This window comes from Eleutherodactylus coqui, chromosome 11, assembly GCF_035609145.1.
Source record: "Eleutherodactylus coqui strain aEleCoq1 chromosome 11, aEleCoq1.hap1, whole genome shotgun sequence".
NCBI classification, from domain to species: Eukaryota; Metazoa; Chordata; class Amphibia; order Anura; family Eleutherodactylidae; genus Eleutherodactylus; species Eleutherodactylus coqui.
In genome coordinates this window covers 90,204,057-90,221,060 of record NC_089847.1, presented here as the reverse complement: position 1 = coordinate 90,221,060, position 17,004 = coordinate 90,204,057, and the positions used below count along the sequence as shown (strand labels likewise).

Sequence of the window (17,004 nt, the reverse complement as noted above, 5' to 3'; positions counted from 1 at the left end):
CGTTCTTAGTCATAGATCCATTAGGATGTTCCTACGGCGTATGCCATAGAAAGATTTTCTCACAAGCAAAACCACTACAGCTAAAACGGTGACACCGAGAACCGTGCCGATGACCATTGCTGCATAGTTTCTGGGGGCTGGTGGAAAGTAGAAAAAATATGGTGTGAGAAGCTCCACATTCAATTATTGCATAATGTACAAATACAATAAACCTCTAATTACTGTTCTGTGGAACTTGCATGAGATTTTTTTTTTTTTTAAATGGCTGCTCTCTCCGAAACAACACTGAAATTGCACCACACTTAGAAGTTATATTAAAGGAAACCTGTCAACCTGTCATGTCCCCACATCACCATCAACTAGGTTATGGTGTTGTTAAGGCACATGACAGTAAGCCAGGTGATTACGTTTGTAATACTCACCCACTACCATGATCCAGTAATGTCCCACTCCGAAGTTGGCATGGCACGAAAATCTGACTCTTTTCAGAGTCCTATGTAGATGTGTTCTACCATAGACTTGTTGGTAGCTGTTTTGCTGCAGGAAGCAGACAGCTCTGTTGGTACTGCAGGCCGAGTTCCATTCATTTCAATAGGACTCAGCCTGAAGTACCAAACTAGGTCACTGCACAATGTACGGTGCTGTCTGCTTCCTACAGTAAAACAGCTGGAAGTGGAACAACCCTTTTAATCTTTAAAAGACAAGAAGCACTATTGAGACCTATAAACTATACTGCAGATATACAGAGCACCAGCCCTGAAAAAGGTGACCCTGTACTGGAGCCTATCCCTAAACAGCCCTAGTGTGCCCTAAATATAGGGAAAGGGAAATAAAATGCCAAAGCGAAGATTAGGTCAGCAATAACAAAAGTAATAACTATGGGAGAATGATACATCTGATACTTTCACTAAAAGTCCAATCTATAGAACCAACGACACTTATATTATGATTATTCTATATTATGGTTATATCACTCAATGCAATATAAGCTTCTACTGAAATATAGATGAAATTTGAGTGTGTGTGTGTTCCCATACTTGGACAGAGGAAGCCAAAAAGGATTTTTGTAATAAAGAATTTTCTCAAATTGATAAAGTGACACCATCCCTTGGCCCTGTGTTTAAAGTACTGTGCAACAGAATTCTGCCATTTTCAATTCTGCGTCACAATCCGCGTGTTAGCAGTCCGGATTTTGGTACTAAATATTATGCATTGTTGCAGACTATTCCATCCTGTATGAAAGCACCCTAAACAGATCTAGAATTCCAAGCTTGGCCTCATGTCCACGGGCTGGATCCAGCGTGGACTTCTGCGTTGCGGCCGGATTTTCTTTCTTCTGCATGGTAGATGCACCTGCCACAGTACTGTGCGTATGCGCCATGCTTTTTTTTTTTTTTTTTCCTTCCAAATCTCCTGCTTTCCCGCGGATCCCGCTGACACTGCGTCTGTGCCACAGTTCGGACGGCTTCCATTGACTTCAATGGAATCCGTTCTTGCGGGATCCACAGAAAAATGGAGCATGCTGCATTTTTCTTCCTGCGCGCGCGATCCGCATGCTGGGAAAGGTTTCATCCTAGAGAGCATCACCAGTTTAAAGATAAACAGAGCTTCTCAAATAAAATCTCTAATAACTGCAGAGATTCTGTAGCCTCCTTCAAATACTGAATATTCAGACGCCAAACACAATAAGAAAGGCATATGTGGGTCTCCATACAGTATAATGAATATGGCTAGGAAAGGATGGGGCAATCAAAGACAGTATGGCAGGAACAGCACCAGTCTCTACGTTGTGATCTGGATATGGGGCAGGATCTGTGGATTATAATATATAGAATCCATTGCTGACTGGTGTGTTTTCAGACAAGTTTTATAATGTAGCACTGACCCTTATTTTTTATAATAAGATATATGTCATCTATTACACATCTCTGCATGACTATTCGATTTTTGAGTGAGTTTATTGTATTTTCAATTTGGGGTAGCACATACTTACATCTCATCTTTGTTGCAGTAAGAAGCTTATACTGCATATTTCCATTGGGTGACATAACCTTCACACTTTTTTGTTCGGTTACCTGATGAGCCATGCAAATTTAAGGGTGAAACATGTAGGAGTTTGTTGGAAATATTTGGTGCCATTGGTTATATAGTTTGGACCTTTAACCCCTTTAGTGGCACGCCCGGGAAATCTCCAGGGCTTGCTGCACTGACCATGCAGTTAAACCTCGGAAGATTTCTGTGGACAACTCTAGTGCTGAAATGCTGGCTAGGACACACAGTTATTGTGCCACTGTACACGTTTGCCACTTTGAATTACCTCAGGAAAATCTCTGGTGCTTGCTGCGCTGACATGATAATAAATCTGCCACTGAAGGGCTTAATGAAAGTATCAGATACATTGTTCTTCCATAGTTATTACTTCTATTATTGCTGCCCAAATCCTTGTTTTAGCATTTTGTTTCGTTATTCTGTTTCCCTGTATTTAAGATGCAATATGGATATTTATGGATTGTTTCCTGTGCAGGATCACTCCTTTCAGGGTAGGTGCCCTGTGTACCTTCAGTATAATTAATAGGGTTCAGTAGTGCTCATTGGCTTTTAATGATTAGATAAAGAATATATTTAAAATAATTTAGTAGACCGTATTCTTTTCTGTGATTTACTTTCCTCGGCTACTGTGTAGTGCCTATATAGGTTTCCCAGGGGGTCAATATACTTTGGGTGCTTGTGAAGATTTCTACTTATCATCCAACAACATATTACTAAGTAAATATAGCTTTGCCCAAATATAATTTCAAATCACAGAAAGGGATCAAATCTATTCAAATAACACATAAGGCGACCATACTTACTGATACCGAGAAACAAGGGCAGGTACACCATTTCTTAGCAGCATACAGAACATGTAACTGCTATATAGAGAAGCTTGCCAAGGTGTAAAATACTGATAAAGAATCACTCACATGCCGCATATTTAGAGGGGAATGAGCATTATACTTGCACATAGATAAGGCATGTATGTGTCCAGTCACACAGATATGTGTAGTGCACAAAGCACTTTTAATGATGCCCATACTATTAATCTGGCTGTGTGGTTCACTTATAAGGTGCAGTACAGCCCTCCTGCTGTAATAGTATGGGCCCGCAAACTGCGCTTGGAGTTATATCAGCTTCATCTTTTATACAATGTTGTCAAGTCCCTAGCATCCGTTGTCAATGCAGTATTGCTAATACTTGCCATTTTTTCTTGACTCCCAAATCACATAGATTGGTTTGGTTGTTATATGGTAGGTTCTTGTCTCCAGGACGGATTCTGATGGTTGCTTAGAGAACAATTGCAAAGGACAGTAAAAACCGCATGACTCCGAGTGGTTCGAATCCAGGCAGAGCTTCACTTCACAGCTTATAAATACCTAATAAGAGAAGGAATTCACTAATATACATAATGCTGGATGCTGAAAAATAGCGAAAACCTTTTATCACAACATGGTCGGCAGCCAAAACCACATAAAGTTGTAAGACAAAGTGAGTGAACCTTTTGCAAGCATCCGCAATTCTGCTCTTATTGCTAATAACGTGTTCTGTGTGTTAATATAAGTTACAATTATAGGCTTTATTCACAAGCGTTTTATCGTGGCAATTTTGCCGCAACAAGATGCTGGCCGAAAATCGCGACCATCTGATGCATTCGATTTCAATGCGTCAGTTCAGATGGACGATTTTCTGGTGCTCTTACGTCGTCCGGAAAGGATAAGTCGGGACCTGTCTTCCAGCCGGAATATGCCGGACCATCCAATAGACTGGTGTGGTAGCTGCCGGAAAAGGGAGGTGGGAGGGAGTTAAGCAGCGGCTCTGTTAAACTCCCTCTCCACCCCTTGCAGGCTGTTGGCAAAGGGACAGGGCTGGAGATTAGCACACTAGCAACGCCAGCCAGCAAGAGGGGGAGGGAGTTTAGCAGAGCTAAACTCTCTCCCTCTGCCCAACAGTATCCCGGGCTGCAGCGTATATATGCCGCACGTCCAGCCATCTGAGCAGGCGTTAAAACAGGAGATGCAGCCGTGACTTGGTCACGGCTGCCTCTCATTCATGCGATTTTCGGCCGCTCTGCGTCCGTGACATTGCCGGCCGAGAATCTCAGCACCTATGTGAAGGAGCCCACAGACAAAGGGTGCATTCAGACGAACGTATATCGGCTCGGTTTTCACGCCGAGCCGATATACGTTGTGCTCGTGTGCAGGAAGGGGGGAGGATGGAAGAGCCAGGAGCAGGAACTGAGCTCCCGCCTCCTCTCTGCCTCCTCTGTGCCCCTCTGCACTATTTGCAATGGGGAGAGGTGGGACGGGGCGGGGCTAGTTCTCACAACTTAGCCCTGCCCCACCTCTTTTCATTGCAAATAGTGCAGAGGGGTGGAGAGGAGGCAGAGAGGGGGCGGGAGCTCAGTTCCTGCTCCTGGCTCTTCCATCCCCCCCCCCCCCCCCCCCCTGCACATGAGGACGACGTATATCGGCTCGGCATGAAAACCGAGCCGATATACGTTCATGTGAATGCACCCAAACACAGTTGTTGTACCCTTCATCTCTTTTATTGAGCACTAAGTGAAGCCCCGTTTACAATCGTGCAGTCTAAATGGGCTGCCTGAACACGAGCGTGCTGGTGATAATGTCACCAACTCATTTGCTTGGGCAAATAAGAATTGTGAAATTCACAGCCCATGTAAAAGGGCCATAAACATCCACAGTGCAGGGAGAAAAAGATAAGTGAACCTTTATGCTAATGACTTCTCCAATAGGTAATTGGCAAAAGGTGTTTTAATTAAAGGGGTTCTGTCATTAAAAAAGAAAAATTCTATACTTACCTTTTCCTCTCCCATCAAGTCTACTTACCAGATCTTCACCTCTATTTTCTCCTGTCTCCTGCAGTCCAGGGGGGGGGGGTCACTACACCTCCAGCTGGCTCATTCTTCACCTTTCTGTGAGGTTATGTATATTGGCTGGCAGTCTTCTTTCTGCCAGCTAATGTACATTACCTTACGTCACAGTTCACAAGCCAGCAGGGGGAGCGCCGATCTACTTCAGAGGCCGCTCATGCAAGCTGTCACTGAAATAAATTTAAATTCCTTCCTAGGCAGTGAACGCTACAGCACAGGGACCTGACCTTCACTGAGCTGGCCGGAAGGTATGTGAAGAATGCAGCCTTCATAACAAGCCGTCCGTGTGTGGTGAGGTGACCCAGGGGGCACTGCAGAAGCTCAGCCAGGAGAAGATGTGTTAAGGAAACTGACTGGGGAGAAATAGGTGAGTATAGATTTTTTTTTTTATGATAAAACCCTCTTAGGCTTCCTTTACTCGGGTGACACAGCATCGTTGCGAGAAAATCACAGTGATATCGCATTGCTGGTCCGTGCGATATCGTTGCATTTTCTCGCGGTGATGCTGCGATTTTGTAGCACTACTTGCGAAGATTTTCGGGGGGTGCTTGAAATAAAAGCCTAACCCAGAAAATAAGCTCTAGCTGCAGGGAAAAAATATATATATACATCACCTAGAAGCGCTGTCCAGCGCCGCTGCAACTTCCTTCTGGTCCTCGGCACTGTTCTTTTTCATCTCTTCTGGCTGGGGGTTGAAAAATCCCTGCTTCCTGGAAGTGCTACCTTTGATTGGCTGAGGCTTAGCCAATCAGCGCCAGCACTCGAAGAATTGCTGTGATTGGTTCATCAAGTGCTGGCTCTGATTGGTTAAGCGTCAGCGGACAGCCCTTCTAGCTGATTTATTCTTTTTTTTTCCCTGCAGTTAGGGCTTAGGTTATGGCTTTGACAGTAGGATTTCTTACTGTCAAAGTTGCATCGCACCACACAAAAAAATGGATTATACCTACCTGATAATCAGGTTTCCAGTAGTCTCCACGACAGCACCAATTGAGATTGCCTCCTCCTGATAGGACAGGAACACACTGAGAGGTTAAAAGCTCCCCCCCTTCCCCACTTTCCTCAGTGGATTCTAACGAATTGCCGGGGTAGGAGCTCAACTTAAATTATTATTTATTTTTTTTCTTTTAACCGGGGTTTTTTTTTGTTTTGTTTTTTTTAAATAAAATTATATTATATATATGTTTTTTTATATTATATTATATAGTTTCTTTTCTATCAATTTAGGGGGGGGGAAGGTACGGGTGCTGTTGTGGAGACTACTGGAAACCTGATTATCAGGTAGGTATAATCCATTTTTTCCCCAGTCGTCTCCACGACAGCACCAATTGAGACGTACCAACTAAAGTTTCCCTAGGGTGGGATTGCTGCCGAGAGGACTTTGCGGCCGAAGGCCATGTCCTCGTCCTGCTGCACTTTTACCCTATAATGTTTAACAAACATGTGGGGTTTCTTCCAGACTGCGGCTTTGCATATCTGCTCGACCGAAGCTGAGCTATGTTCGGCCTATGAGGATGCTACTGCCCTTGTAGAATGGGCTTTAAGAGCTAAAGGGATTTCCTTCCCGAGGGCTTTATAAGACTCTATGATGGCCAGGCGGATCCACCTGGCTATGGAGCTTTTCACTGCTTTGTTCCCTTTATTTGGGCCACTGAACTGGACGAACAAGTTGTCGTCCCGCCTCCAGTGGCTTGTCGCCTCTATGTAGCCTAGGACTGCTCTCCTAACGTCCAGGCAGCTTAGGGTTTTTTCTTCCTCGTTTTTAGGTTTACTAAAAATTGAGGGGATTATTATGTCTTGGGACCTATGAAAATGTGATACTACTTTTGGCATAAACGCCGGGTCCGTTTTAAATACTAATTTGGTGTCTGAGATTTTCAGGAACGGGTGGCGAATGGACAAGGCCTGCAGCTCGCTAACCCGTCTTGCGGAGGTGATTGCTACTAAGAAAATGGTCTTGATAGTAAGCATTTTTATGGGTAGTGCTTCGATCGGCTCGAATGGTACCGTTGTCATGGCCCTTAGGGCCCAATTAAGGTTCCAGTCTGAAAAAAGATTTATGGGCCTAGGCCGTAATCTAGTTGCTGCTGCTAGGAACCTGTTGACCCATCTGTTGTCTGCGAACTTTGTGTCACATATGGCGCTAAGGGCTGCGACCTGGACCTTCAGGGTGCTTGGAGAGAGGCCCATCTCTAGGCCCTCCTGCAAGAACTCTAAGATGAGAGGGATGTCCGGGATAGAATCCCCGCGATCCCTCCCCTGTCTCCATGAGAAAAACCTTCTCCAAACTTTCTGGTAGATAAGGTGGGTAGTCTTTTTTCTGCTGGACATTAACGTTTCTACTACTCTCTCTGAGAATCCCTTCTCTTTTAGTGAGGATTCTTCAAAAGCCATGTTGTTAAGTGGAGCTTGTCTAGGCTCGGATGGCTCAGTGGCCCCTGCGATAGAAGATCTGTCCAGGTAGGGAAGATGACTGGGTCCTGGACGCTCAATGTTGCTACAAGACCGAACCAGCTTCTTTTGGGCCAGAAGGGGGTCACCAGGATTAGTGTGCATACCTGGGTTCTGAAATGTTGTAAGACTCTGGGGATCAACGGTATAGGAGGAAAGGCGTACACCAGCCCCTCTCCCCAGTCTTGGCCTAGGGCGTCTACTGCTGTCGGACGATCTCCTGGCCGGAGGGAGAAGAAATTGCTTACTTTGGCATTTTCCCTGGTTGCGAACAGGTCCAATTGTGGGGTCCCCCACTGGTTGATCAGGATTCTGAATGCTTTCAGGGAGAGAGACCATTCTCCTGGGTCTATTTGCCTCCTGCTGAGAAAGCCCGCTTTTTGGTTTAGCGTCCGCTTCAAATGGGTTGCCGTGATCGAGAGGATCCGGCGCTCTGCCCAGTGGAAAATTTTCTGTGCGATGTTTTGCAGAGCGGGAGATCTTGTGCCCCCTTGGTGTCGTATATGGGCGACCGCGGTGATATTGTCTGACAGTATCTTTATATGCTGGTCCCATAGCGAGTTCCCTAACTGCTGTAGGACCTGCCATACGGCCTGTAGTTCCCTGTAATTTGAGGACTGTTCTTTTGTCCTTTGAGGCCATGGGCCCTGAAAGAACTGGTTCCCCACATGCGCTCCCCATCCCCAGGCGCTTGCATCCGTTGTGATGCGAGTGGCTGGGTTTTGTAGCCAATGAACCCCTCTCCGCAGGTTCTCTGAGGATGCCCACCAACGCAGGCATGTTTTCACCGCGCTTGGAATGTACATTCTTGTCCCTAGAGAGGACTGCTTTTTGTCCCACGTGGATAGGACTGAGGCTTGCAGGGCTCTGGTGTGAGCCTGGGCCCATGCCACTCCTGGAATGCATGAAGTCAAGCTTCCCAGGAGAGACATGGCTTCCCGAATTGTGCATAATCGTCTCCGTAAAAAGGTTTTGACTAGCCGTCGGATTTTTTGTATTTTCTCTTCGGGTAGGTAGGAGCATTGCGATTCTGAGTCGAGCGTTATACCCAGAAACGTTTTCTGTTTGTCGGGATCTAGGCTGGATTTTTCCCAGTTTATGATCCATCCTAAGGATTGGAGAAGTTCTAGCACTATCCTCAGGTGTTTCGTTAGGAGTTCTCTGGACTCTGCTATTATTAAAATATCGTCCAGGTAGGGTACTATTAGGACCGACTTCTTCCTCAGGTAGGCGGCTACCTCACCCATAATTTTGGTGAAGATTCTGGGTGCTGAGGAGATCCCGAAGGGCAGGCATCTGAATTGATGGTGCTCTATTCCTTTGCCCATATCCACTGCGAACCTTAGGTATTTCCGGGACCCCTCGTGGATCGGTACGTGGAAATAAGCATCCTTTAAATCGATGGATGCCATGTAGGCTCCTTTGGGAATCAACTTTATCGTTGAGGAGATGGACTCCATCTTGAATTTTCTGTATCTGATGCAGGTGTTCAGAGGTTTCAGGTTCACTATCATCCGCTGTTTCCCGCAGGGTTTCCTTACTAGGAAGAGCCTGGAATAATGGCCCTGGGTTTCCTCGTTTTGCGGTACGGGGGATATTGCATTTAGTTGTTGCAGGTCCCCAATGCTTTGCCTTAGTAGGTGTAACTGTTGTTTGGAGCCTCCCGTGATAATGAATTTTCTTCTGGGGAGAGACACCAGCTCTATCCGGTATCCCTGCTGTAAGATCTTTGGGATCCATGGGTCTTCGAGAATTGCGGCCCCTTGATCCACAAAGCCCCCCAGCCTTGCCCCTACGGGGATGGCGTCAGGGTCTCTGCTTTGGCTCCCCCTGGTGGGGGTTAAAGAGGATGTTCCTTCCTCTGCCCCCCTTGGGGTAACTCCAGCGGTCTGTCTTGCCCTTGCCTCGGTAGGCCTCTGGCTGTTGCCTTGGGGCCCGGAAGAAGGTCTTCCCTCTCTGTGGCTTTTCTTCCGGGAATCCCTTCTTTTTGTCGGACGCCTTCTTGTCAAGGTCCGGTCCGAACAAAAACTGGCCGTAGAACGGGAGGGCGCATAGCTTATTTTTTGAGGCTAGGTCGGCTGACCACGATTTCAGCCATAACACTCTTCTGGCTGAGTTAGACCGGGCTGTAGCTGTCGCCGAAAGTTTGACAGTTTCGGCCGCGGCGTCCGCTAGGAAATTTGTTGCCATACGCAGGATCGGAAGGGAATTTAGGATCTGTTCCCTCGGCGTCTTATTGGTTAGGTGTAGCTGTAGCTGTTCTAGCCATACCCCCAGAGTTCGTGCCACACAAGTGGCTGCGATCCCTGGCCTAAGTATGTTTGCCGCTGCCTCCCATGATTTCTTTAGAAGGCCCTCAGCTTTGCGATCCATGGGATCTTTTAACTGTGCGGCTCCACTCTTTTTGGATTATTTTGGTGATATTCTTGTGGACAGGGAAGGTATGCTTGCGCCTCTCCCCTAGTCCCCCAAATATCTCATCTTGTAGGGTACGTGGTTCTCTGGGCTCTTCCATTTTTAGTGTAGCCCTGACTGACTTAATCAATTCCATTAAGTCGTCCTGATGGAATAAGTATTTTTTGTAGTCCTCCTAATCTGAGGACTCCTCGGCCGCCTGTTCCTCTTGCTCCGACCCGATAGAACTCTCGGAGTCGGAAGGCTCGTCAGGAACATACGCCCTTTTCTGGCGTTTTGCTGGCGGCGCCAGCTGTGACGTTAGGGCTGATCTACCTCTTCTTTCACCAGCTTCCTAACGTCCTCCCGATTCCTCTTTAACTAGCCTAGCTACGCATGCCTTGCATAGAGGCCTCTGGTACGTAGCTGGCAGTTTTATCCCGCATTTTCTGAGTTTTGTTCTGGGGGGTGTCTTTTTTATCCCCCTGACAAATAAAGCATTTTTGCGGGTAAATATGCAATTTTCCATACACAATACACTGGATATTTGCATTGTATTTTTTGCCGCACTGGCTACTTACGGCCGCTGAGGCTGAGGTTTCAGCTGTCTCTGGGGCTGGAGCACTCATTACTATACTGGTGCTGCAGACACCCTGCGACCTGTAGTGCTGGTTTGTTCTGGCTTCTCTCAGGTTCCTTTTTTTTTTTTTTTTTTTATTTTCGCGCTCCTGCGCTAAGCCCCGCCCCCTCCGCTCCTGATGCAGACGTGATGACGTCATCGTGCTGGACACGTGACGCGGCGCCCCGCCCCCCGCCGTCGAAGGGCTTCCTGGAGCACCGCGCTCTAACTTCTGCAGGGAGGACGAGGGGGACTGAGGCTCCCGCTTTGTACCCCCCATGGGCCGCCGCGGGAGGAACCTGGCCCGGGGGTTACCACCCCATGTGGCGTCCCGGGAGTCGTCTGGCATGGAAGGGAGGACAGGCTGAGCCACTGCCCTCCGATCCGCCTGTAAGTAATCCTGGCTGGCTTCTCCACCAGCTCCTCTCAGAGATCCTGCCTCCTGGCAGGACAGGAAGACACTGAGGAAAGTGGGGAAGGGGGGGAGCTTTTAACCTCTCAGTGTGTTCCTGTCCTATCAGGAGGAGGCAATCTCAATTGGTGCTGTCGTGGAGACGACTGGGGAAATCTGCATTTTCGTGCAATGCAACAGAGAGGAAGGCTCTATAGGGAAACATGGGCTACAAAACCTCGCTTGTAGTGTACATATCACTCAACCAGCGAGGTTTTAGGCTAGCAATGTCGCATGCTACAAAACATCGCAAATGTGAAGGAACCAATAGGAAGCATGGGCTTCTCATACATACGATTTGTAGCATTGTCGCATCGCAAGAAAATAGCGTGACTTTGTCGCCCATGAGAAAGATGCCTTAAGGAGATGAAATTGTAAGTCTGGGTTTTCGCAGGTGCTTTTCCCATTAAATAAATGCACACAGAACCTGGTTACTGACCAATGTTCTTCTCAAGAAAGATTGGTTAGTGTGAACAATGTTTCAATGCAAACAACTTTCAGACCACTTCAGAAGTGCTTCTCTCCATTCTATAACATAAAAAGTATCAGAGAAAATAGTAACACCTACTGTGGAAGAGCCAGAAATCTGGGCTAATCCTGAGAGATGCAGCGTGAAGACGATCTTGTTATCATCCCTTGTCATATTCACCACCATTTCGTTATCTAAACACCTGGAATTAGATTGAAAGGACTAAGGTGTTAATAATGTTTTATGTAAAGAAGACCTGCCAGCTCTCCTAATGGGTTTTACTGAATGCTTTTATTCCCCATAATATAACACTTCTGGGGCATTTTGTCTTAGATCACTGCATTTTGTTGAACCTACTGAAAATCCATTTATGAATTGATAGGTGTTTCATTTCACTGTCTAAGGCTTCTTTCCCCTGAGCGTATATTGACCGCTGTTTTCACGGCCAGCTGATATACGCTACCATCTGGGGCGTAAAAGCTTTTGAACAAGCGCACAAATCTAACGTTTGTGGGCCCGATCACACGGCATGGGCCCCGATGCATATACGCTGAGGCTTCCATGCCGTTGGGCCTTCCCCTTCCCTCCCCCTCGCCGGCTCACCTTTTCTCTCCTCCCCTCCGGCTGATTGCAATGGGAGGGGCGGAACTAAGCGCCGCGCCAACCTGCCTTCTCCCATTGCTGGCTGCAGGCAAGGGGCAAGGAGGGGGCGGGACTCCCATTGAAATCAGCCAGAGAGGAGGAGAGAAGAGGAAGGGAGTTTAGCAGTCTCGCTGCTAAACTCCCTCCCACCTCCCTTCTCCGGCCGCTGTCATTGGCTCCCCTAGGAGCCCATGCATCGGCCGATGTATTTTGGCCCAAAAGATAGTTCCAGGACTATCTTTTGGGCCCAACATAAAAACGCCCGGCGCTATATTGGTCGGCCTGGCGCTTTTACGTTATGGGAATACGGCCATGTGATCTGATGCATTGGAATCCAATGCATCAGATCACAGCGTATATCAGCTGACCATGAAAACGGCCGTGGGAAAGAGGCCTGGCACTGGCCAATCCGTTCTAATAATATCAATGTATCTAGGGACACTCCTCATTGACAAATGGAAATGTCCAGTTGTCAATTTAGTCATAGATTTCCAGGTGGAATAACAGAGGAGTAGAACATCAGAGTTATAAAATAACAATTCTAGAGCATATTTTTTTATGTAAGTGTTTAGTGATACAGACCTATCAGGTGAGGTGACAGGTCCCTCTTAAATTCATTCTACCTATAGAGCAATGCACCTTTAAAAAATCTAAGGAAAATAAGTTAATCCTGTATAATTTTTAACAAATGTTTGAATTTTTGCAGAGGACAGAGACGGCATTACTAAATCCACTACGTCACTTATGGATCCCATCATATGTTACAGAGACAAGACCTTGGTGTCTCTCCAGAATATTACCTTCATCAGCGTGAGGATAGCGGAGCAGGACAGGCCCATGTTTCCATGAGACAGCAGACATCAAACTAATACCACACAAAGCCCTATAATGAGTGGGCGCTATATAATTACACTGGTTGGGTTTTTGCTACATTATCTACCTAACAGAAATAACCATGACACTTATCTGTAAGATATGTGAGTGAATATGCTCTGGATAAGCCATCAATAGTAGATTGGCTGGGATCCATTGCCCAGGCCGGCTGCAAATCAGCTGTTTGCACTCATTTACTGAACTGAATTCTGCAGGAAACAACTCCCATTTTTACTGTAGCCGCCAAGCTTGGTACTGCATGTCAAGTTCCCATTGAAATTAATAGGAACTATGCCTGCAATACCAAGCTTGGCCACTGCAGTTGGGACAGATCTGTCTGCTTCCTGCAGAAAGCAGCTCTGTGCCAAGCACCCAGGCCTGGGAAAACAACTGATTTGTGCAGGTCCAGGGAAAGGAACCCCAGACAATCTACCATTGCTGACCTATCCTGAGGACAGGCCATCAATAGTTTACACCTGCAAAACCCTGGTACAATGGAACAATATTTAATATGGTTCTGTAATTATTGCTTTGGAATTCTAATGAAGAGCTAAATTATTGGGTGTTAAGTAAACCCACCACTGCATGTAGAACCAGAGTTTGAAGGTCGTGCACACTGTGCCAGGCATCCAGCTGAAAAGAACATTTGAAAGAATCTACATTAACCCTTTCCAATCCATTTGTATCCTGGTTTTCTTAGGGGGCTTACTCTTTTTTTGCTGTTACACAACTGCGCTATCTGCTGGCTGAATCCAGTATTGCATGAGGTGACACGTTGGATAGGCTCTGACAGCAGAGAGGCTGTCAATATACAGTAAGAGAACCCCGACGGACGTCTTCCAACATCAGAGCTGTACAGCCTTAAATCATAATGTCTTCAGAGGTCAGACAGTGGATTGGAAAGGGTTAATGGTAATCTACTCAGCGATGCTATTTGGCTGACATACAGAGTTCTCATCACAATGCTCATCTCAGAAGTCATTTTCAGCAGGATAGTAGACATGATGAACTAACAACTCACTGACAGGTCAGATTTCATGCTTCCCATAGAATTCTGTAGAAAGGCAAAGAGGAAGCAAGTGAGAGAAAAACAATGATATACACACAGAGATGATACTGCATCTAAGAGTGCTTCACTGTCTCACAGCTACTGGAATAACATATACACTGCTCGGTACTGCTGTATAATGTCCTTCATGCTGTGGCTGCTTCTCTATATATGAGAGATAGAGATATGATCACAGGATCTGTGTGTAGTGTATGGGAAATATCATAGCAGCTGGTCTTCACCCATCAGCTATGGGAAAACTGAGAATTAGGGATGGAGTCTGCACAGGAAGAAAACTGGTGATAAATGCAGGATACAAGTCATATAGTGACCAGAAGTAGTGTTGTTTCTTATGTCCACATATGACAGTTTATTCTGAAAAGTCACCTGAAAGTTCATATATGCTTTAACCGCTTATTGACATGCACTGTACAAGTATGGTGGATGCTGGGTGTCAGTATATACAGCAGATATGAGAGCAAGATTTGTTCTACATGTGGCAGGTACAACGGACAGCATAGGCCATAACTCTGATTCTGTCTGATTTACTAATTAGATGCTGCTGGCATTTAAATACCCTGACGGAGGGTGCTCCTTTTTTGCCCAGAATGATCCCCTGCAACTATATAACCATTTAGTTACCATAGCAGGCTGGGGCTTTGTGAAGGCCACCAGGCCTGCCATGGAATTCCTGTAGCAAAATGTAACAGGATGCCTGTAAAAGTACAAAGTGCTGTGATTTAGAAGTATTGCTGTATATTGCACATGTAATTGGACAGTCCAAGTTGAAAAAAAAAATGTAAATATAAAATAGTTGTTTTTTTTAGATTATTAGTAAATCTAAAAATATTAAAATAAAAAACTTCCCCAGTCGTGTCACATCAAAAGAAGTATTTCCACGTTTAAAAGTCAAGTTTATCAAAATATCACATTAATTCTTTTGCATGTTGAGTGCGGTCAGAAAAAAAATACAATGTAATGCCAAATTTGCGCATTTTTGGTCACCATATCTCTAAGAAAAAACTGAATAAAAAGCGATAAAAATATCATTGTATATACCCCAAAATAGTACTAAAAAAAACTACAAGTTGCCCGCAAAAAAGAACTTCACTGTTGGAAAAATTAAAAGGTTAAGGAGGATGAAAATTGTTTAAAAAAATGTTTTTTATTTTAAAGTAGTACAACATATAAAAAATATATAATTTGCCATATTGCCATAATCGTACTGACTCATCGAATAAAGGCATAATGTAATTTTTACCACTCAATGAATGTTGTTAACCTCCCATCTAAATTGCGCGTTTTTTCCAATTCACCCGACTTAGAATTTTTTTTAAAGTTCTCCAATACATTATATGGTACATTAAATGATACCAATGAAAAATACATTTTGTTCTTAAAAAACGAGCCCTCACATAGCTCTGTTGCCTGTGACAACGACAATGGGGTGCAGACCTTTACAGCTACGTCTCCACTGATTCCTCCAGTGTTTTAGTTTTAGCCCTCCTCCAGTTCTCCTACAATAGCTTGGGCTACTTTCGGTATCTGGTACTAGTCCACTGCGAAATGGGCTGTCTCCACTGCCCAAAATCCATGATGTCATTTGATTGATGGTCGGCGGAGTCCTCCACCCTTCTCTTGAGGTATTGACCTGTTATGCATGTGAAAGAACGTGCCAGTTCCTGTTTAACTTCGTTGATTCTGAGACTTCTTAGCACCCATCTTTTAAGGCATCTCATACATGACCTTGCGTTAACTGCATTTGTCTTAAAGGGGTTGTCCCGCGCCGAAACGGGTTTTTTTTTTTTTCAACCCCCCCCCCGTTCGGCGCGAGACAACCCCGATGCAGGGACGTACAGACAGCTTACCGGAGCGCTTACCTTGATCCCCGCGCTCCGGTGACTTCTATACTTACCTGTGAAGATGGCCGCCGGGAACCTCTTGCTTCGTGGACCGCAGCTCTTCTGTGCGGTCCACTGCCGATTCCAGCCTCCTGATTGGCTGGAATCGGCACGTGACGGGGCGGAGCTACACGGAGCCGCTCTCTGTCACGAGCGGCTCCATAGAAGAACACAGAAGACCCGGACTGCGCAAGCGCGGCTAATTTGGCCATCGGAGGCCAAAAATTAGTCGGCTCCATGGAGACGAGGACGCTAACAACGGAGCAGGTAAGTAAAAAACTTTTTATAACTTCTGTATGGCTCATAATTAATGCACAATGTACATTACAAAGTGCATTATTATGGCCATACAGAAGTGTATAGACCCACTTGCTGCCTCGGGACAACCCCTTTAAGGTAGAGGTGCTTCACTTAAATGGTTATAGTTGCCATAAATTGGTGTATATATCTTATTAATACAAGGTAAGAGAGACAGCGCTTGACACAAGCAGATTCACTTGATATAGGGGTTGAGGAACAGCAGCATCTCTATGGAAGCAAGAGCAACTGCTCTTTCTGGACGCCTTTGATTCAGGGGATTATAATTATCTATCTATCTATCTCCTATCTATCTATCTAACTCATATCTATCTATCTATCTATCTTCTATCTATCTATCTATCTATCTATCTATCTCATGTCTATCTATCTATCTCCTATCTATCTATCTATCTATCTATCTAACTCATATCTATCTATCTAACTCATATCTATCTATCTATCTATCTATCTATCTATCTATCTATCTAACTCATATCTATCTATCTATCTCATATCTATCTATCTATCTATCTATCTATCTATCTATCTCATAACTATCTATCTATCTATCTCATAACTATCTATCTCATAACTATCTATCTATCTCATAACTATCTATCTCATAACTATCTATCTATCTCATAACTATCTATCTCATAACTATCTCATAACTATCTATCTATCTATCCCATATCTATCTATCTATCTATCTATCTATCTCATAACTATCTATCTATCTATCTTCTATCTATCTAACTCATATCCATAGGCGTAGCGTCAGGGGGTGCTGGGGTCGCCATGGCGACCCGGCCCGTGAGCTCAGGGGGCCCCGGAGCCACCCTCCGACATATCCCCATGCACATTCAGTACATTAATGGCTGGCCGTTCGTTCCCCCGCATGATGCGGCAGTCAGAACAGCCAGCCTGAGAGG

General features: G+C 45.3%; 1 protein-coding gene across 1 annotated transcript in view; it reads right to left on the bottom strand.

The window, feature by feature from the left end:
• Nucleotides 1-9: 9 nt before the first annotated feature.
• The window catches only part of LOC136582172 (uncharacterized), a 21,084-nt gene continuing 4,089 nt past the window's right edge, over nucleotides 10-17,004 (bottom strand). The window contains exons 2-4 of the mRNA XM_066583009.1: nucleotides 11,408-11,510; nucleotides 3,239-3,413; nucleotides 10-137 (exon numbers count right to left, since the gene is read on the bottom strand). Of these exons, the coding sequence (XP_066439106.1) occupies nucleotides 10-137; nucleotides 3,239-3,413; nucleotides 11,408-11,510 (406 nt within the window). The remainder of the gene's footprint in view (nucleotides 138-3,238; nucleotides 3,414-11,407; nucleotides 11,511-17,004) is intronic.